At 40.1% G+C, this 22,625-nt stretch overlaps 1 protein-coding gene and 1 pseudogene across 9 annotated transcripts in view; one reads left to right on the top strand and one right to left on the bottom strand.

Annotated features, from left to right (window-relative positions):
- The window catches only part of LOC148022629 (uroporphyrinogen-III synthase, chloroplastic-like), a 120,701-nt gene that overhangs the window by 59,679 nt on the left and 38,397 nt on the right, over positions 1 to 22,625 (top strand). For all 9 annotated transcript variants that reach the window (XR_015693516.1, XR_015693515.1, XR_015693514.1 and 6 more), the window contains 3 exons: positions 10,379 to 10,494; positions 10,724 to 10,819; positions 11,017 to 11,072. Coding sequence is in view for 6 of the 9 variants with exons in the window: in XM_087695593.1 (XP_087551719.1) it covers positions 10,379 to 10,494; positions 10,724 to 10,819; positions 11,017 to 11,072 (268 nt within the window). In the remaining 3 variants the exon portion in view is untranslated. The remainder of the gene's footprint in view (positions 1 to 10,378; positions 10,495 to 10,723; positions 10,820 to 11,016; positions 11,073 to 22,625) is intronic.
- On the bottom strand, positions 13,109 to 15,737 carry LOC148022630 (uncharacterized; annotated as a pseudogene).

Raw genomic sequence — 22,625 nt, forward strand, 5'->3', positions numbered from 1 at the left:
CCCACACATCTTCTCCTTGGATTCTTGGGTTGTCTTCTGATGATGTAGGTTCCTTTAAGGTGACGCCCATAACTTTGAGAGTGCTATCACTCTCTCCACTTGAACTCTCTTCCTTTCTTCCGATGAGGAACATCCACTTGAGCTCCACTCATCGGCAGACGTTTCTAGTTCAAGGTTCTCTTGACGCCTACTCTTTAAGTTCTAAACCACCTTTTGATCGTAGCAATCTAGCTTACGTGGCCTCAACTCCAGATCCCCTGTTGCCCAATCTTGCCTAGCTCCGATGCCGTCTCCCTAGGATGAGGGGATATCCTTCTCCCTTTACTGACATCACATAAACATCCACTGCTGCAGCGCTTCCAAAAATAGAAACTCTCAAAGCCTTCACTACACCCACACATGTGACCGCATCATTGTTGGCCATCTTTGCCCTAAAGGTTGAGGATTCCATTACTTCTAAACCTAATTGATGCATAAGCTTTTCTGTCATGACACAAACCTCTGCTCCACTATCGATGTATATTTTTCAAATCCGTTGACCTTTGATTTGAGCCTCCACTAAAGGCACTATATCTTTGAGGCCATATGCCTTGATTGCACTAACCATTTTACCTTGCCTTGCCCTTGTGCTTACCATTTTTTACCATTGTCGTCGTAGCTTTGGAGAGGTATGAAGTAGTAGTGGCCAATTAATTTTTGGCCCTTGAGAGATCACATCTGCTATGAGATCATAAGGTTGTGTCCGAGAACCCAAAGGGAAGTCGGAGATATTAATTTTAGATCTAGTTCGAGTTTTTCTCTTATTCCCTTCATCTCTAGATACCCGTGATGTATTTGCCTCATTGATTGCTTCCTTGCTTGTCTCAGTTTGGACACGTAGCCGCTTGATAGGTATGGTCTCTACTACATCTACCTTCATCTTACCTCTCGCTATTTCTTCTTGGAGCCTTCTATCCCTGACCACCTCCTGTATTTTTATCACATTAACATTTGGTTGAACAGCAGGGGTTTCAGCTTAAACATAAGGTGGTTGTAAAATTGCAGGTCGTGATTGCTTTTGCTCTTGACTCCTAGCACCAGGAGGGCTTACTTGTTGTCGAGGACCTCTGGCAGGGTGATCATATCTTCTAGGGTGAGGACAATTGTACATGCCATGTCCATTTTCTCTACAGTTATAACACATCTCCTTTGCTTGTCGCCGCATTTGTGGTTGATTCCCACCATTTCTCTCGATAGGTCTTCTTACATCTTGCACAAGATTCACTCTCAAACCCTCTAGTTGATTAGTAAGATTATTTATTTGTTGGATCATGTTTTCTTGACCTCTAACAAGGCCTAGTGCATTAGATACATTTGGGGAAACTTGAGAGGCCTCTATAGTTGTGATGTTGTTTCTCAAAGCTGCTTGGCTAGCTTGGGCTTGGTAGAGAATCTTTCGATTCTTTTCTCTAGTGATTCTCAAAGCATATTCAAAAGTGTTTGGAAATTTCACATTTATTTTTTTCCTGAGCGAGGTACAAACCTGAAATAAATCGATCATTTTGAAGGCAATTTGGAGCTCTCTCATCAGGATTTAATGAGTCTGACCACTGTTTTCAGAGCTTCAAAAACCCTGCCTCATAAGTTGCATAACCATAAGGATTACTTTGATGGAGGGCTAAAAGCCGTTGCTATAACTCTTCAGCTGAGTTAGTTTGTTGAAATCTCTGCAAGAAAGCTGTCTTCAATTTAGTTTGTTGAAATCTCTGCAAGAAAGCTGCCTTCAATCCCTGGCATTCAGCTCTTTGGGCCGGATTTAGAGTTTGGAACCACATTCTAGCTTCTTGCTTGAGCACCAAAGGAAAAGCCCTAAACTTTAATGTTTTCATTATCCCTCCCAAAGACAAGAAAAGCGATCTCAAGATTGTCCAAAAAATCCACCGTATTTTTTCCATTGCGTCCAAAGAAGCTTGGAAATGCCATGTTGCCTTAGTAGAGTACAAAGATGAACACATCTAGACTTAAGTTGTATTTTATGAGGGGAAGGATGAATGGGTTTACAGATACATTGATTTCAGGAAGACGCTAGGCCCAAGTATGCTTCTAATAATGCCTTGGAATCTAAACTTTGTGCTGGCTACAATATGCACAGTTTGCATAGCAAGAGGTTGGATAGGTCTATACAACTCGCGGTGATTCATGATAAGCTATTATAATAAAATAAAGACATGTATATTGAAGGATACATTGTAGTCTAGTATCGGGAAGATTATAGATTCTAGTGATACAAGAATCTCCCTTAATCTTTCAACCTCAAAGTACATGACAAGATGCTGTTGGAAGAAAATCTTCTTACTGATGCATACATTAACTCGAATGTTTTGTACAGAGTGGAAGATGTAGAAATTCGGGCCATTATTATTATTCATAAGTGGAGACTATTTAAGAGAGTAGAGAAAATGCACTTTCTTGAATTATAAAGGATTTTTCCATAAGTGTTTCTTTCTAGAACCTCTCAACTTTGCTATATAGAGAATTTGCTCACCAGTGATTGTTCTTGCCTTAGCGTGTCCATCCTCGGTGACATATATTTCATAAGGTGTGGTGGCGACCTTTTCAACCACACCCAACCTTCGAGCTAGCAATAGTTAAATATAGTCTCCATACTTTGCACCTCTACAAAACTCCACATCGTTCATGCATAGTTGTCCTCCTTTGATGTGGATTAGGCCAGAGAGAGAGAGAGGGATTTGATGATTTGGAAACGAGGACCTCCCGGAAGAGCCTTCACTTTGTTTGCAAAACACTCACCACAATTATGAGAACCTAGCAATTGATGGCAATATGATTTTTTCCATTGTGAGAGAATGGAATTTCTAAGGTGAACACCTTTTACCCGCATACGTGCCGTCATCCAATAGGCATACTTCCTTTATTGGGCTTCTTTGGGAGACCATTGTGGGAGTTGTGGACTTCGACGAGCTTTAAAAAGAGTTGATGAAGGCGTTGGAGAAGATCCACTTGGAGCACTTGTTGTAGAGGATGCACCAGTATGTGTTGTATTGTCCCGCATAAGGAGGTAGAGAATTGTGGATGAGAATGTCCTCAATGGGGGCACCAATTTATGACGAAGGAAATTCGGTATGGCAGCCTCTATACTATGCCAAGCTTCCTTTTGCCATAAAGTGAATGAGGTAAGGGCACCACCTAGTCATGGAAGAGCAGATTAGGACGCTATGCAAAAGGCAGATGAGCTTGTGAGAGAGAAGAGAGGAAAACTAAGAGAGGGAGAGAGATAGTGTGAGAGAGAGAGAACTACAAAAAATAAATGAATCAATAAAACTTAAGAGGGCACAAGAGATGGAGAACTCTCAAGATATAATCAATATACACAATATGGACACCAGTAGCATGGGCTTATTACATTGTAGAGCATGCATAAGCTATAGTAAGGGAATGAACTGCATAAGTTTATGAGAGAGAATGGGGAAGGCTCAATAGGGCTCAAGAAGGCCTCTTAACTCTCTCTTGCAAATTACAAAGGAGAAGGCCTCTTTATATAGGCCCTGAGGGTGTTTAGGGAGGAGGTTAAGATAGAATAGGAATTAACACCACCAAAGCTGCATTAAAGCGGTTTCACCAATGTGGAAGCTCCATTTAGATGTTTTGTTAACCAATTTTGTACTTAATCAAGTTTCATCATATATGAGTTGTCTCCATTCTTCTCCCCATAACTTGGGCCCAAGAGCTCTTCTATAAAAAAATATAGAGAATCTTCATAAAATAAGATCATATCTAGGAATAATGGAGAGATAGTAGTGACAATTCATATATTACTACTATAATTAAGGATGATTTGAGGGTGATTTAGAAGGTGAATTCTAATGGTTTATTAGCTTGAGAGAGAGGAGAAGCCTGAAAGGGTTTGAAGTCTAACGAATAATGTTTTATAGAAGTGTTAAGAGTGTGGGGAAGAAAGTGTGGGTGTGTATAAAACTGGGAGGTGGTCTTTACCGCAGTTGGCATCCATCATTTCAGAAAAAGTTGATAAATATTTTTTTGTTATTTTTATCAACTTGAAAGTTGTAGCACATGAGCTCAAGTTTCGGCTGGTATTTTTTATAATGTTTTGGAGTTACGAGTCGAGAGATATAGCCAAAATGGTGGACGCCAATTTTTTCCAATTGCGGTGGAGACCACCTCCCAATTTTATACACACCCACATTTTCTTTCCCACACTTAACACTTCCATAAAAAATCATTCATTAGACTCCCAACCCTTTGCCCTCTCTTCTCCTCTCTCTCAAGCTAATAAACCATTAGACTTCCCCTCCTAAATCACCCTCAAATCATCCTTAATTGTAGTAGTAATGTATGAATTCTCACTACTATCTCTCCATTATTGCTATTTATGATCTTATTTTATAAAGTTTCTCTATATTTTTTTATAGGAGAGTTCTTGGACTCAGGCTATGGAAAGGGAGAATGGAGACAACTCACCTATGATGGAACTTGATTCTGTACAAAATTGGTCAACAAAACATCTAGATGGAGCTTCTACAATGGTGGAATCGCCTTAATGTAGTTTTGGTGGTGTTAATTCCTATTCTATCTTAGCCTCCTCCCTAAACACCCTCAGGGTCTATATAAAGAGGCATTCTCCTTTGTAATTTGCAAGAGAGAGTCAAGAGACCTTCTTCAGTCCACTCCGGAAAGCTCCAAAAAATTGTATAAAAATACCGGCTGAAGCTTTAGCTCACGCGCTACAACTTTTATGTTGAAAAGTTTTTTTGAATCGGAGTGGAAGTATTTTTAAAAAATCTTACAAAATCATGGTCCTGATTTTTCTTCCACTAATGCTTCAAGAAATGTTCCATTTGTTTGAATTATCATAAGGCTCCAAAGCCATGACATTATAAGCCTTACATGTCCTTTTGGATGGCTCCAAATCTATTTCATGTCTTTTGTTTTTACATTACATATTTTCACTTCACCCTCTTCCACTGATCTTTACTCTTCACCTTCCCTTGGTAAACCGGTCCATGAAATATTTCTATCGAGTGATTTCTTGGATTTTCCAAGAGGTTGTTCCCACCCTCTTTTTTATTTTAAACCTCCAAATGTACAAGAAATCAACAAAGTGTTAGACAAATATTTTTTTGTGATTTTCTTGGATCAGTGTCCTCATTACAGTATTTCTAACCAAAATCATCAGTCCATTGAGCACAGATATCACATGTATGTTTTTCTTTAATTTGAAACTGTTGGAGGCTTTATAAAGGTTGGTAATTACTCTTTTGTAGCCAGCTTTCAATGGGGTCATTGAAGGCTGTATAGTTTGAAAACGGATCAGAGACTTTTGGGTGAGATTCCACTGAGTACAGATATAACATGTATGTTTTTGTTTAGTTTGAAACTGCTGGAGGCTTTGTGGAGGTTGGTAATTACTCTTTTGTTGCCAACTTTCAATATCATCCTCGCACAATGAAATGCCCTATTTATAACAAGTTAGACTATAATCCATCCAGCTCTACAGAATTTGAAAGTTGTGAAGATTGGGATACTCATGATAATGAGGATTATGTCTGTGCTCTCGACTGAGGAAACTCTGACGAAAGACTTTATATGATGATATGGGGTTCTAATTGTCCCAATAATACATCTCTTTCATTGGAAGATGAATATACGTCATCACCACCGTTTTGTTCTCAAAATAATGCATCTCTCTCTACAGAAGAACAACAAACTCCAAGTATGTTTTCACTAAGGAAGAATTTATGATCCTGACCATCACCGCACTATTTGAAAATCTACATCGACTACATAGTATTCTTCTCTTTAAAGGTTTCACATATCTCCATGGATGCTATTTTTGATTTAACTATTAAAGGTAATCTTCGAAAATGTTGAAAATCCCTAAAGGAAGTTTATAAAAATGATGATCTAGATATTCTTTTTTTTTTGACCCTCGAATAGAGTCGTGACAAAAGAAACCATAGATGTTCCATGTAACTTTAAAAAGCATCTTCACAAACATAGTGGATTTTCAAAAGAGACTTGGATATCTCTCAAGCATGGGCACTTTCAATACAGCAACAAAAAATAAAAGAATATTCTCTCTCCAAAGGTGCATCCTTCACAAGAGGGTTTTTTTTATCAAAGAAGTCAAAATGATTGTAAAAAACTGTAGCTCTCGATAGTTCCATGATAAGCAATCAACAATGTTGACTGTTACATAAGTAAAAAGAAATGCAAAGGATAATCCCAAACAAATCCCAAGTGAATACGAATCCGCAACTACTATAGCTCAATTGATAAATACCCATATTAAACTACAAAGGATATGTCATATGGTTTTTTTATAAAAATGTAAAAAGAGAGCCTTGAAAAATATGAAAATTAAAACAAAAGATTCAAAGTATAAGCAAATGTGAGAAATTCACATTTAATCAACAACAATCCTTAGAAGGATTCAAAGCATGAGCAAATGTGAAAAATTTATATTTAATCAAAACATGCAAAATGCACATTCACATTTTCAACTTGTCCTATACAAAAAATTAAAGTCACTTATATTTCTTTTGTAAGAAAAGTACAAAAACTCCAAACCATGCAAAATGCACATCAACAAATATGATTAGACAAAAAAAAAGGACAAGTCATGCATATAAGTCATGTCAAATATGCATATAAAGAAAATATGGATGCATACAAAGAAACGATGGATGAAAAAAATTATTTCTTTAAATAATAGAAAATATGGATAAAGATACCATGCTAATATCAAAGACTTTTTCAGCAAAAGCACATGGTAACAAAAGAAAATGCACATAGAAAAAAACAATAAGATAATCATACGAATACATCTCATTTTAAAACTTATTTGGAGATGGTACTCTTTCACGTAAATAAACATGTGCCTCTTCTACATTTTCATAAGAAAATCCATTTTCTATAGGAGAAAAGTACTCTTTTACATGAATAAACATGTGACTCTTCCACCTTTTCAGAAAATCTATTCTCTATAGAAATCCTTCTCTATAATAAAATATCCATCTATTATATTGTTAAAGGGATTCTCTTGGATCTATAAAAGGGGGCTCTCTCATCCTTAAAGGAGCCTTAGATTTTCACAAGTCTTTTGTAAAGTTTCATTTGGTAGTTTATAATGGTTTTTAGTTATTTCTTGGTTAAGCTCAACAAGCCTCGTACACCTTCTGTCTCAAGCTTCCCTTGTGTAAACCCTCTCTTCCTCAAGCTCTTACCCTTAAGCCTCTCCATCCTCCTCTTCCATACTCCCATCCCAAGAAGACTTTCACCTTGCTTCTCCATCATACTTCTCCAAGCTTGCCTACTACCTTTTCCATAAAGCTACCTCTACCATTTTCTCCCAAGCTTCCTTTTTTCTAAAGCTATATATCCATTAAGCTTTCATCTTTCATGCTCACCTTAGCTTTGTGCTTCCACCATGACCACCATATCCACCTACTCCATGTATGCTTCTCTACCTTGTACAAGAAGCTTCATGCAATACATATGCTTGGTCTCCACTATCTAGTGTCTTAGTCTCTTGTCTGGTTTTGCTTTCTTGATCAGTGTTGTATCTCTGTGCGTTCACTTTGAAATTGGTGCAAATGGATGTTGATACAAAGGTATGTGCAAATTGGTACAATGACTAAGATCCTATGAGTACTAAGAGCATAATACCACCTACTCTGACCATTGGAAACTGGAGGGAGAAGTAAACAACCCCTCTCACCCGAATATGTTATGGAGGGAGGAGAAGCATCCAAGGAAGAGGAGTGAAAGATGTGTTCGGTTGAAAACTTGCGAAATGAAGGGCCTCCGTGGTAACCTCAAGCAAGGCTGTAAATTGGCACCGAGAGAAGAAGCCTTTGTGCTGGTCCATAGTGTGAAGCCCAACCAAAGAGGCATAATGGATGTAGGAGTGCTGAAATATCCAAGTCTTCTCTCGGATCAAATGGTAGGTTCTTGTAGGGATTGGTTAGATGAGACCATAGGACTTCAATGAGAATGCTTTTAGGTGATGTTAGTTTGTTTATTTTAGTGCTACCACTATCAAAAGGTAGACATGCAAAAGATATAGGAGAGCAACAATAGGAATATATAGCGGAAGATGAATACACGCTAGAGCGTGCCTGGCTAGAATTTAAAGATATGTAGGTAGAGGAGTGGTAGTGTCTTGATTAGTGTGCCTACTAGAATTTAAAGATATGTAGGTAGAGGAGTGGTAGTGTCTTGATTGGTGTCAAGGACATTTGCGCCAAGGCAGGTGTGATGTTTCACGATCTTTTCGATCAGAGGATCTCTTGGAGGCTTGGCCACTTTTGGCTACGCACTAGATGTAGATGGCAACTTAGAAAGAGAAGTGAAAGTTGCATTCAGTCTTTTTTCAAGGGAAACAAGGAGCACTTGAAGACCAAAATGGTGGTAGGGTTTGCAAAACATGAGATAACCCATGTAGTTGGGGTTGGGTAAGTGGATGGTCCTAAAGCCATAAGAGGAGCCTATTGACACTAATTTGTGCAAGCACCTTGTTGGTGTGGATAGTTGTAGGTGTGAGAGCATGACCCTCTATTGGTTGTGGAGGGGCAGAATTGCCCTCCCTTGATAGTTGGCATTTCTTATAAAGCTGATTAAACAACCCTGTTAGGTGTAGATGTTGACATCTAAATTTGAAGATTATGGGAAATTTAGGCCATGATTCATGAAATAACTTGCTGCATAAAATTGAAATATGTGGGTCGTAGCTTGCTCATGAACAAAGTGACCTAATGATTGTTGGATTTTGGTGGGCCAGCTGTGACAAGTTTAGATGACGGTATTTTGCCAACTTGATGGTTAAGCGATCCCTCTCAGTGATTTCAAACTCTCGAAGCTCGTGGTCAATGTTTTTACATCTAGTACCATCATGAACCACATAGTGGTCGACTACTATGCTTATTCCTACTATTCACAGATGACAGAAGGGAGGTGCCTATAATGAATGCCTATGCAGATATCTAGCCACCTCGTCACATTTTGCTGTTGCAACTCCTACAGACAGACAGAGGTATTGGTGTGATCGATGATAAATCGTAGGGTCAACATTAGGATGAGGGTAGAGTATGGATATGCCCTTGCAAGAGTTGAGGGATGAGCAAAGAAGGAAAGGGGCAGATAATGCAAAAAAGATAACAGGTGAAAGTGGTGTGGGGTGGTGAGTGATCTTGATTCTACACTTCCCACTCTTTTGGTGGTACAAAGGTCACACTTTAGGTGGCCCTAGTTGTTGAGGTTGAAGTGTCTTTTGGGCAGATTTGTGCAGGTAGACCCTCAACAACGCCCAGAGGGGTTGCCTTTGGAAGATGAATGGATTCCTTGGGTTCCAAGGGCCTAGAGGTTACCATTACTGTGAAGGAAACCCAACAAGTTTGTTGGAAAGCAGGCAAGGGAGCCTAGAGCTGGAAGGATTGAGTGGATGTGCTGGCTTGAGAAGCATCCATGCTAGTTGATTCCTGTCTCAAGAACAGCCTTGGACAGTCATGATAGCAGGCATGCATGTTTTCCCCACCTGCCGTTATGGTAATTGGCTAGAGATGGCGATGGGTACATTTGAAGAATACTAACCGGTTGCTCAAGAAGTCATCACTGGTAACAAGGTTTCTGACTTGCATTGGTGGGTCTGTTCAAGATACTATCAGAAGATATTAATCCTTGTATGTAGTCAAATATAAATGTTGAGAGATGGTTATGTTATCCATACATAAAAGTACTATGGGCTAGGTATAAGTTTAGATAAAAATGAATCCAACCTACTTATTTCGTAACTGTCTTTAGTTGGATGGAATTTGGCTTTCTGGGTCATTAGGAAAGCTCGATGTATCTAGTTTCCAACTCTTGGTGCATTGACAAGAAATCACAATCACTGTGGCCATCGCTTTTGTGTTATTTTGAGCTGGAACAGCTTAATTGTTGGCAATCAGATTTAATTCTTCACTGTTTCTGATTGTAAGTTACTAGGAGCTCCCTCACATGGAGGCCTTCCCTTAAGGTTAAGCAGTAGATAGGAGCGGTGGTTTGCATAGTCGATCAAGGGCAATTGTGTACTGAAGGAGCATGGTCTCAATAACATGGAAACTCCCAACTCTAGCTCTTTTTGTGTGTCCTAAGATCATAATGATAAAAACATGCTTCTTGTTCAGAAGCATAGCAAATCAAAACTAGTCGTAAGGTTAACTTCTTCTGATCTGATTATCTTAGCTAATTAAGAGGGTTGGTTCAACTCTGAAAGTTTCACTGGTTTTCCCCAATTATTAAAGATTCTTGATGATTGTTTCATCTAGTTGTGTTGCAAATTGCTGTTCATTGACTGAGCTGTTTTCTATTGATACCTCAGGATGGCTGGATCCCCTGCTGTAAGGCTCGCAGTCGTTGGGAGTGGAACAGCAGAAGTGTTGCAGAAGGCTGAGGGTGATGGTCTAAACATTACAGTCGGCTTCATCCCTTCCAAAGGTTGTTTCAGTGACTGAAACTTTTTTGAGGGGAGAAATGAAGGTTGCAGCATGAATGTGTGCTGATTTGCTTCCGTTTTTTTTTCCCTATTACGAAAAAAAAAAGATGTTTTTTTCCCTCGAAATTTTTTATATTCGGCATACTTCTCTAAACTTTCTTTGGCTTGCCAAATGTTTTCAGCTAACGGACTCTTGTGCTTTGACTGAGATTCTTGCTTTCCTGATTGAAGCAAATGCAAGAAATTTGCTAAAGGAGTTTCCTATGCCTGAAGTGGAGAGAGGGATGGTTCTTTACCCAGCATCTAAAAAAGCTGATCGTGTGATTGGTAATCTATTTTACATTTTTTTGCGCTCTTAAAAGGCTAAAGTGATTTGCTATTTGGTATGTTTGCAGCAATTTTCCACTGATAAAGTTCTCCTGTATTGGAAGTTCTTATGTGATAACTCCAGTTCTTTTCAGAAGCTAAACATCTGTAGATCAGTTGGACTAGCGAGAGATTTCTGTGTCTTTGTTCTTTTGCAGAGGAAGGTCTTTCAGAACATGGATTTGAAGTGATGCGGCTCAATACATATTCTACAGTAAGTACCTTTTGAGCCAGTATGTCTTATACATAAAACATCCATCAATGTAAAGTAGTTTGTAATTCTTTAAAAGATGGATCTTATGTCACAATGAAAGGGATGATCACAAGGTAGCTGTAAAACTGTGCCACCTATGAATAAATGTCTGATGCAGTAACAAAGGTATTCCTTGTCCAGGATATGCGTTATAGTTGAAATATGGAGCGATATCACAATGAATGTGATAATAACAAGGTAGCTGTAAAGCCTTGCAACCTGTGAGGAATGTTTGATGTAGAAGCAAATGCATTACTCGTCAACCTTTTGTTTCATGAAGCCCACCAATAGAAGGAATGAAAGAGGATCTATGGCACCTGTAGGAATGCATCCAAATGTCCAATTATGGGATTTGCGCGTTGCTAAGCCACAATGACCACACCTTGTAGGTCACCAAACATAGCTGAATAAATGCAAATTATCTCCAATATTGATTGGTCCCCTTCCTAGGTAGGATCACAAGGAGCACTGTCCTTGTGCGATAAAGCTCAACAATTCATTCGGCTTGCAAGCTGTCCTATCCGTGCATAGGAGCAATGCTATTGTAGCGCTTGCCCACTCTCTTGAGTCTTGAGTAATATTTGGGGGGGAGGTGTCCTTGCTCGTGGGCATTTAGGTGTGTGTATGTCATATCTTAGGGGAAAAAAGAAGTCAAGGAAGCAATTAATATGAGCCTCCACTGTTGTACTCAGAACTTAACTTTTTGAACCTTTCTTTGTATTCTAACTTCAACCAACTATGTCTTTAGAGGATTTGAGCTTTCAATCTCTCTAAGGATCCTTCTAAAGTGGACACCATACTCATTTAGTCAAGCACTCCTGAAGTGTTGGATAACTTCGGAGCACCTTAAATATTTGACTAACCTTTTCTTAAAGGTAGGAGATGTGCCTTGTGAGGCCGAAACATATTCATAAGGCACATACTTTAATGAGACCGTTCTTCCAATGTGCATACTTTGATGAGACCATTTCTTGTTTGACAATCATTTGACTTGAGATGTTGCTTATTCTACAAAGAATTAGCTTGTTCTTTGTTTAATGGAGGCTTTTAATTTGTTTGACAATTGTTTCTGACTAGTGACAAGAGATGAGATAATAACACTGATAGGAGATGAAAATCTTTTGACTACCATTAACTATAGCATAGCCTATATGAAGCTGCAGCCAAGTATTCCCATTTGATAGTCTAACTTGCTGTGTCAACTCCTTGGCTGGATTGTGAGTCTTGCATAGATCTTGTATAGCAAAGCCATCATGTGCAACCAAACATCGACAAGGAAGCCTCACTTAATTGCTTAGCAGTGGTGATATAGTCCCAAGGAACCTATGCTTAATCATGTAGCTTCCGTGTTTCTTTTTTCCATAGATGAATTAATTACCTTGCATGAACTCTCCTAAAGCTTTCGTAGACCATGGCTATAAAAGTAGGTTGTATTCTTATGCCTATATTATATTAAAGCACCTTTTATACGTCAATTGACCTAGTCAGTAGCATTTCGTCCACATAAAGAGGAAGGATCGATAGATCTTCGCTATCCTTACAAGCATATAGTGTGCTCTTTGTCTGTAAGTTGTGAGAACCAAGAGCAATCAAGTGAGCTCATATCTTCTCATAACACGCTTGAAATGTCTGCTTGAAACCATACAAGGTCTTATGCAAATGAGATATGTAGTGCTTCGACTCTTTCTCAAAAAAGCCTGGAGGTTGTGTGACATAAGCCACCTTTTTTGTAACTTGCCATCAATAAGGTTGTCTTCACACCCAATCGGTGCACATGCCAACCAAAATGTTTGCCAATGCTTTGACACTGCATATAGTAGTCATACACAAAGTGAGGGCGAATCTCTCATCACAATTGATCCGTGCTGTTGGGCATATCCTTTGATGAAAATCCTTACTTTGTAGCGATCAATGCTATGACACGATTTGTTTTTGAGCTTGTGACATGGTTCTTGGAGCCTTAAAGGCAAGCCACATAACTTTGTATGTCATTATTGTCAATGGAATCCAGTTTCTAATTGCATGGCTGTTGTCGAATGCTCTTTGTTTGAAATGTCCTCAAAAGTAATGGGCTCCTCATTGGATGCTGTAGCAACAACTGCATGTGCATAAAAATATCGTGCATGCCAAGGGGCTGCACTTGTTCTACCAACGTTGTTGCCTGAAATGCCATTTTGGGGGTTCTAAATGGAAACACAAAATGGACCAAACATTTTGGTCCTGAAATGCTTCTTGGGACATACGTTTCGGAATAGATAGGGTTTAGTCTATATTTGGGCCACTTCGTCACTTCCCAACCTACATGTGCAGTTTTTGCTTGTTCTCCTTGGACCTTAGCTCTTCAGCCTCTTCTACCTGCTGCTCACTCTCTTTAGCTCATAGAAACATGAAATGGGGAACGGGAACGGGGAACGGGGACGAGGAAGGGGACGGGAATGCCAAACCTAGGGAACGGGGACGTGGGAACGGGAACGACATTTAAAAAATCAAAATTCATGAAAAAAATTTAATATTTCACTTATAATCCATGTGGACTCTGGAGTGTTAAAACTTAAAACCAAGGTATATAATCCACAAGGACAAATCATTTTAAGTTTTAACTTTAAGATATCATGCATTATTCTAAAACTACTCATTAGAAATTGAATTGCAACTTACAAGGCTCACGAGGTAAGCTATTCAATTATAAATAATAAAATCCATAATACATATGCCAAAAATCATAAATGATAAAACAATGAACAATGAACTAAACTTTAAAGTCTAAGCTAAAAGAACATGCCTATGGTACCATTGCCAAAAAACTTAAAAGATTACAAATATGAAATTGAAGTCTAATCTTTGAAAGAACATGCTTATTGCCCCAAAAAAGACTACAAATATAAAGTCTAATCTCTAGACTGAAGCAAAATGCAGCATGCCAAAATAGCCCAAAGGGCAACTGCAAGACTGCAAGACTCAAGTACAAATATAATATCGGCATGGCACAACTGTCAACAGTCCAAGTGTCACAGTGTCATCAATGATCATAATATCATATATAATGTAAATGTATCATGACTCATGTATCATGAGACTTGTGATAAGTAAGCTAAATCAAAGATCATGATCATGATCTGAGGCTGCTCTAGCCACTCCTGAAGTGCCAGCCTCATCATCATGTGTACCATAAATTGCTGCATCTCGCTCAACATGAGCATGTGTCTCCTCATCTTGCTGCATCTCCCACTCTGTGAATGGATCAGACTTTGTTGTCATACTGTTACATAACATCCTCAAATTAGCACTAACGAATACTAGATCGTTTGCCCTCTCCACACAAAGACGGTTCCTCTTCTTTGAAGCAATGTGAGCGTAGGTACTCCACAATTGCTCCAAACAAGAGGAGCTAACTGACTGACTCAAAATACGGATGGCTAGTTGCTGCAACTCAGGACCATCCGAACCATAGTCCTCCCACCACAAAGCTGCCCCAATCTTACAGCGATCCTCCTGTGCATCCCCACAACCAAAAGAACCCCGAAAGGTCCTATAACATGAAAGCTAATCTCTGATCTTTCGTCTAGTGCCATGATCAGGCACTAGACGAGATAATATAAGTCTCTATGCATCCATAACCTCAGTGTCATTCTCCTGACCCTTGCCCTGGAACTCAGGATCCACAACAAATGCAGCTGTATGCATGGGTGAGCTATAGGAGTTCCACCTTGTCACAACTAAATGATGTATTTCCTCATATGCCTCATCATTTGGTGCCAACTCCTGCAACTTTTCATTCAGCCTGTCCATAGCCTCATATACCTTGCCAATGCAAGGTTGCATAGCATCCATAACCCTTAATAAATGTACAATGGGTGATACCATAACATCTATCCGCTTTACATCATCCCAAAAAGTGGAGTTATTTGCTTTCTCCAAGCATAAGATACCTGTAGGAGTATCTGCCAATGTTGATGAGGTAAACTCATCACTAAGAAATAACTGCCTCAAGGCACCACTGCATTCTCTTAACTTGCCTAGCATCAAGAAGTTACAGGCAAATCTGGTATCAGAGTATTTTAAAAGTGTCTTCTTCGACCGCAAAGAGAAGTGATGGCGAAGAAACTGGTGATTCAAAACAAAGCTAACCATTTGAGCTCCTTGCTCTATGACAGGTGCAATCCATGGCAGGTTACCAATATTATTTAGTAGGTTGTTCAAGCAATGAGCCATACAATATGAAACTGTGATATGCGGATAATATCCCTGAATAATAGCACTTGCTGCCCTATTTGCAGGCTCTCCATCTGTAACAAATCCCACAACATACTCTGGGCCAATAAGCTCAACACCTGTAACCCACTCTGCTGCAAGTACATCTGCTGACTTTCCTGTCCCCGATGCATCATGTGAAGATATGAAATACATTTCTCCACGAGAATAAGCAACCATACCATGAATGGATCGCTTGCGTGTATCACTCCAACCATCAGCAATCAAGGAAACTCCATTTTTAGCCCACATGCTTTTTCTAGTCACTGCTGCTTGCTCAACAAGGCACTTTTCCTTGTTGAGCAAAGTGGTGCGTAAGGTCTCTGATGATGGAGGTACATACGAAGGGCCATACTCACCAATCTTCTTGCACATCAATTTAAAATACTCTGACCTGGCTGCACGAAATTGAATGTGGTCATGATAAAAAAAGCGTGTCACTGATGTATCCACCTCTTTCTTCTTCTTGGGATCCCAACTAGCATCAAGTGTGCTTTGTCTACGTGCAACATGTGGCGTTGTTGATGCCATGGCCGATGCAATGCCTGCAGTAGGTGTGGAGGTAGCACTTTTTGATACTGACCCTGCTCTAGATACATCTGATGGGGATGGTGTCACAAAAGTTGCAGGGTCAACTGCAACACGTCGTGGTCTAGATGCAAGATAAGCTTGTTGACTTGCTACATGGTCACGAAGCTCCCTTTGCTTCTCCAAGGTCACATTTGGACAAAACTGCACCTCTGAATTTGGCTCATGTAGGAGATGAGCTCGGACCTAATTATGCATAAATATTAAAATGGAACAAGTGGCAATTGGTAGTCCATATTTTAATATTTAAGGAACTTTGAAAAATTAAAATCAATAAAAATTTGAAATACAAATGCTCGGTTCAATGGATTACCTTGTTTGCTCCACTAGTTCGCTTGTATGGGCAAAGCTTGCAAGTGCATGGTCGAGATCCTGCACCACTCAAAGGGTGGTCAGCATTTACTTCTTCCCACCATGACCAATCATCAGACCTTCTTCCTCGACCACCAACTCGACGAGTGGGGCGGGAAGATGAAGCCATTTATGATTTCAGGCTGAAAATTGAAGGTTCAAGAGTCGAGAGAAGGAAAAATTGAAGGCTCGAGAGAAGGGAGAAGGCTCAAGAGTCAAGACTCACTCAAGAGTCGAGAGAGAAGGGAAAGGGAGAGAAGGGAGAAGAAGAAGAAAAGAGGAGAACTTGGAAGTTGGAAAAGAACTTAGAAGGAAGACTCAAGAGAAGAGGAGAAGAAGGAAGAGAAGGAAGAAGGTTCAAGGAAGAAGGAAGAAGGGAAGGGAGAAGTGAAGAGAAGGTAGAAGGAAGAAGAGAAGGAAGAGAAGAAAGAGAGAAGAGAAAGAAGAAGAAGGAAGAGAAGGAAGAGGTTGGAGGTGGAAGGAGAAAGAAGAGAAAGAAGAAGGAAGAGAGGGAAGAGAAGAAAGAAGAAGAAGGAAGAGAAGAAAGAAGAAGAGGGAAGAGAATGAAGGTGGCTGGGCCGCTGGGCACTAGGGGCAGGATGCAGGCGGGTCCCGGGAGCAGGATGCAGTAGAACGCGAAGAGCAGGATGCAGGCGGGAGTCTGGGCAGCGGGCGGGAGTAGAACGCGAAGCGCAGGCGACCGGGCGTAGGTAAGTTTCGCCTGCCACGTGGCGTTCCCTGTCCCGTTTCAGACAGGGAACGTTCCATGTCTGGAACGGGACAGGGAACGTTCCATCATTTGGAAACGCGGTCCATGACGGATACATTCCGGGGACGGCGATTCCACGTGTCGGGGGGACCGTTCCGGCCGTTTCCTGTCACTATGCTTTAGCTGCTGGTCACTTCTCCTAGTGCAGATAAACTGTTGTCTACAGCCCCTAAATCCTAAATCCCTTATCCTTTAGATGCCAAATCTTTTTCCTTTGCTTGTCCACACTATTGGTAGTTGGTTTCCTCAGATACACAGCTGTTTTTTTTGTTCCTTTGCTGCCCACACTTGTTAGAGTTTCTTTTCCCTGCTATTGCTGCTGGTTCTCTATTTCTAGAAAGGTACAACCATGGTGAAGGAGATGCTTTGGAGCCAGCTGCCACACATGCATCATTAGCTACTATGGAGGTGGCAGTGGGCATGCAACTATTGCCATGTCAGAGCATTACATGAGTGAAGGATCATCTTGCTTGTGTTAGTGGCCATTGGTAAGGGTATTGATAATTGCCTTGATGTGCCCAATGATGTGTTTACTAGTTAAGAACAATGGAGGTAGTAGCGCCTTCTGTTCAGTGTGGTAAATGAAGATGAAATTGTGTGACAAAGTGCACATCCTACAGTTCCACCTCCAACCGTAGGTGATAATGCACCAACGAGAGGTAGAGTGTGGATAAATGATGGTGCTTTTAATAGTGCCAACACCTTTATGGGTGTGGGATGTAGAAACAACTTAGGCAAGTGGTGCAAGTGTATTTGTGGAAGCTTTAGTTGCTTCAAGGATCCCTTGGCCACATCCTTGGGATGGGCATGGTGATAATAGCTCATCAGCATGTGCAGCTACAATTGGGCCAGCAAAGGGATTGTTGCGATGGGCAAGTATTACAACAGCCCTTCAAAGGCAAGCAAAGGCAAAGGGTACTTGTGAGATCATGAGGTTGTTCATACAATGCGCCATCCCTTTCCATGTTGCACACAAAAATGGTCGAAAAGGTCCATTGGGAACATTAGTCGGATTGGATGTGAGTGGGAGGACCCCACCTATGAGGCCTTGTGCACACATGAGCTTGTTAGAGAGAAAAAAGCTTTAGAGATGGAGATGTAGCATTTGAAGGCAATTTGGCAAAAATATGACTGCACTATCTTATGTGATTCTTGTGTGCCATAGATGCATCGATAGGAAGGACAATGATTGCAGGTGATTATAATTTATATCTATAGGCACATCAGGGCTTTCGTTTTGGAGATTGGTGTACAAAATGTAGTGCAGGTTGTCATTGACCATGGCAATAATTGTGTGGCTATGGGTGCTTTGTTATAGAGAGAGTTCTAAGATCATGTGGACTCCATGTGCTTCTCATTGCTTGGATCTACTCTTGGAGAATTTGCAAGCGATTGGATGGATAGATGACCTTTTCAAGAGAGGTAGAAGCATGGTAAAATTTGTCACAAAGAGGCCTAGAGTGCATGCTATACATAGGGAAAATTGTGATTAGGATCTTGTGAAGCCATCAGACACTTGTTTTGCTTACATATTTCATTGTGTGGAGAGTCTTGTTAGAGTCCATCAAGGCCTCACGAGGATGGTTGTCTCTAGAGAGCGGGTTGCATAGGATATGAGACATTAGCCAAAGGCTTTGACATTTATAAAAAATGTCATGGACGAGGCTTGTTGGGATGATGCAGTTGCAACAGTTGCATGGAGTTTCAGAAAATGGGAAATGGAAACGTATTTCAGAGTCCTGAGAGGGAGTTTCGGCCCAAAGCCAAAATTGTGAGACAGTAATGTTAGAGCTCCTATTGTCCCCGTTTGACCTAGACTAAGGCTCACAGATAGGAGATGATTGTGCAAGACACAGAACTGCTAACAAGCACACTAATCAATATTACATGTGATACCTTCAAGAAGAGATGCAATGACCATCCTAGTAATTTTGCATAGATGAATATATTTCTAATCCTTTTAAAAATCCAAAGGAACAATTCTTTGGGCTCCACATCCACTCCTATCACATAGTCTAATGGCATAGTAATAGTTTTCTCTTGAACAATCTAGGGTTGTCTTTGTATGTAGTATGAACTGATCCGTATGGTACGGTACGTATCCGTACGATTTAGTATGAAAAAATAGGCACTTTTTGGCCACTCTCCTTCAAGCCTACAACTTTCTTTTTTCTTTCTCATTTATTTATTTTTCTTCTTTCTTTCTTCTCTCTCCCCCAATCTTCTCTCTCTCTCTCTCTCTCTCTCAAGCTACTCACACTCTCTTTTTCTATCAAGCCTCTCTCTCTCACCTCTTCCTCTCTCTCTCTCTCTTTCTCTCTCTCTCTCTCTCACTTCTTCCTCGCTCAACTATAGTTGCACTAGTACCACGTACGAAAGGTTTCATACTATACCATACTTAAGGTACCGTACCTTACGTATTAGTACCATAATGTACGAACTTAATGGATACATCTGTTCCCATTCGAATTGCACTTTGGGATGAGCTAAATACTCATTATATTAATATGATTTTCCCATGAGATTGGGTTATTTGAGATTCAAACAATTTCTCTCAACCTTCTCTCTCTCAAGCCCACACTTCTCTTATTTATATGATCATTCATGTATGATGTATCCACTCCCATCTATGTAGTTGTAAGTTGTAGGTAGCATTAGCACATGTTGCGCATGCAACATTAGGTTTTGGCATTTTACCCTCAAGTATTCATCATATATACTCTAATAGCATTGCTATTTACACTTGAAATATCTATTCTATTATCTTTAGTCTAAAATAATCAAGTTTTTTTTTTCTAATATCGTACCGTACCTTATAAAATCTTAAGGTACCATTTAGTACTGTATTTTATCGTACCGTACCGTATCGTACCTTTCGTGCTTGACAACTATGGAACAATCATCCCTTGCCAACCCAAAATTTTCGTGTGTTGCTTTATACAATTGATAATATGTGATTAAAGATACAAATAATAAAACTGATTGAATACACAGACCATAAGCCAAAAACAAAAGAGTTTCAAGAAGCCATTTTAGTGTCCACATTTTCTGTTTGAGCACATGGGAGCATCAAGTTAGTCGCGTGTACACTTGTTCAACATCCAGTGTCATATTTTGAATATTTGAATCGAGCCAATGCTTTCAAAGTATAACTATCCTTCTTGGTCTACTTGCTTTACTATATATAAAGATCTTAAATCTGCCTGATATATGAAAGGGGACAGAATTAAAGGCTGTCCTGAGAGGGCTTCCAAGGTAGATGACTCAAGGAGAAGGTGAATTCATGGCTTTTGCTTGTCAAGTTCAAAGTAATGGTTAAGGGTAGCCTTTCAAAGCTTTATGGAGAGAAGGAAATCCTTAAATTCATAGTTAAAATATTGCTATCATGGCTGAAACAATGCAAATGGTGCCAACTGCTGAAGGTACAGATGGTACACATGAAGCATTAACCATCACATATGATTGTCATCTTGCTCTAAATGATAAGGAGAACCAAGTCAGAGAGGGCATAGAGGCCATAGATGTTGCTTACTACTTGAAATATGACATAAGAGCCATAACAAGAACCATAGGCTGGAATTTTCGTGGTCTTGATGCTGTTCAAAAACAGCATAGACTGTCCATAGTTGGATGCTCCTGTAGGCCTCTTTCTTTCTTTTTGAAAATATGCTGTGTCATCCTTGCTCCTTGGTATCAATTGTCCCTTGGCCATTTTGTTGTCCTAGATAAAATACTGGATATGTCATATTCAGGACCACTTGTAGAATCCTCCAACTTAAGACAATTGGAATCTCATCTCATGCCCTATTAGTGAAAAGGATGGTCTATCCTCATGTCAAGTCTAGCAATGGCTAGGGTCTCTCATATCTCATTTCTAGGGAAAGGTTTTCGAGGTATTAATGTGTTTTTGTCATCTTTCCTTCTTGGAAAAGGGTATTTTTTGTATCAAGTCCACTACTGATATTATCTTTACAATTCTTGTCTTAGAACATGGTATTTGAAAAGTTTATCACTTCAAGGCGGTTCATAAGTAATCCATCCATAATTCAGCAAATGGAATGGTGTATTACTTTGGCACAATGACTATTGTAATAGCAATGAAGGATTTGACACCAGGCATAATGTAAAACTTTCATTAATTGGGGAGGGTAGGCCACTTGATGAGCTGGAGAGGGATCCGGGAGAGTGGCTATGGCCGGCCACTGTGGTCGCCAAGAAGCCATTGAGATTCCTGGAGTACACTGCCAGGATTGGCAGACACATACTGATGCAAGTTGATATGAATGCAAGCAGGCAGCCTGTAACCGGCCTGTTCACTGGGAAGGGCGGTAGTGTACAACCAAAATATATAAATGCTTTCACCCAATTTAACAGTCGCCCACTTAACCTGAACTTAAAGAGAGAATCAAGAAGAAATACAGGAAGCTAGAATGCTCCTGTTGCCACACAGACACCTTGTTGGCCCCTAAGTTAGGCACCCCTTGCGGTATTTCTTTATTTTTAAAAAGGAGAAAGTACATTGGGCTGTCTTTCACCTATTCTGGGTGAAATTTGACAGCATAACAGTACAATTACTGACCCAAAACAAGTTGACCAGGAGGGGAAACTCTGCCCAAGTCTGAATCTTCTGGTTGGAGTGCAGATTTGACCATTTCAGTCTGCTGTAATTACTGGTTCAGACCTGTTCTGAGACCTGTTTACAACACATACTGTTCCCTACACTGGTCTGCCCACTATAACTACTGGTTCAGACCTGTTCTGAGACCTGTTTTCAGCTCATACTGTTCCCTGCATTGTCCTGCATCATCTGGGCCAAATGCCCCTTGATTCTGCATCAATTGGGCTCTGAAATAGCCTTTGAACAGTCCAAAAACAGTACTGATTCAATGTTGTTTCAGACACTTACTTGGTGAGATTACCACCCTCACCTGTCCCTGCTGGGACAGCATACAACTGCTCCTGTTCCTGGAGAAAGGAGGCTCTTGCCTCATGCAAAAACAGCATATTTCACACAGCTGTACCTCAATCAGAAGAAAGGCCCTTGATTCTGCAGCATAACCATACTGTCAGGGAGAGAAAGAGAGAGTAGGAAGCAAGCCCAGCCCTCTGTGCATCATAGACAAGGTAGACCAGCTCTCAAGAGCTCTCCATCTACAACAATCCATCTCCCTTTTACAAAAATGAGCCCCCCATGCATTGAAACTCGTTTTTGTGCTGCCCCCTCTCTCTCTCTTTTGGGAATTTATGCCCAAATTGTGACACATGGCATACATGTAACAATTTTCCTGTTTAAACCTTTCGGTCTAAAATTCTCCATCCTCGGTTCAAAATTTGACCTCGGCACAAACTAGAGGATTAATCCTTGTACAAAAACGAAGATAATGGCACGATCAGATTCTGAGGTCCAAAAATAGTAACTCCCTAAATCTTAGGAGTTGCTTCCATTGCATCCCACTAGTCTTCTGACCATCTTTGCAAACTATAGCTACACCCAAATTTGTAATGTAGCTCAACTGAAAGTGAATTTCCACTGATGACCCCACATGGACTAATCT

This window comes from Lygodium microphyllum, chromosome 16 (genome assembly GCF_053477565.2).
Source record: "Lygodium microphyllum isolate KBCC chromosome 16, Lygodium_microphyllum_v1.1.10, whole genome shotgun sequence".
NCBI classification, from domain to species: Eukaryota; Viridiplantae; Streptophyta; class Polypodiopsida; order Schizaeales; family Lygodiaceae; genus Lygodium; species Lygodium microphyllum.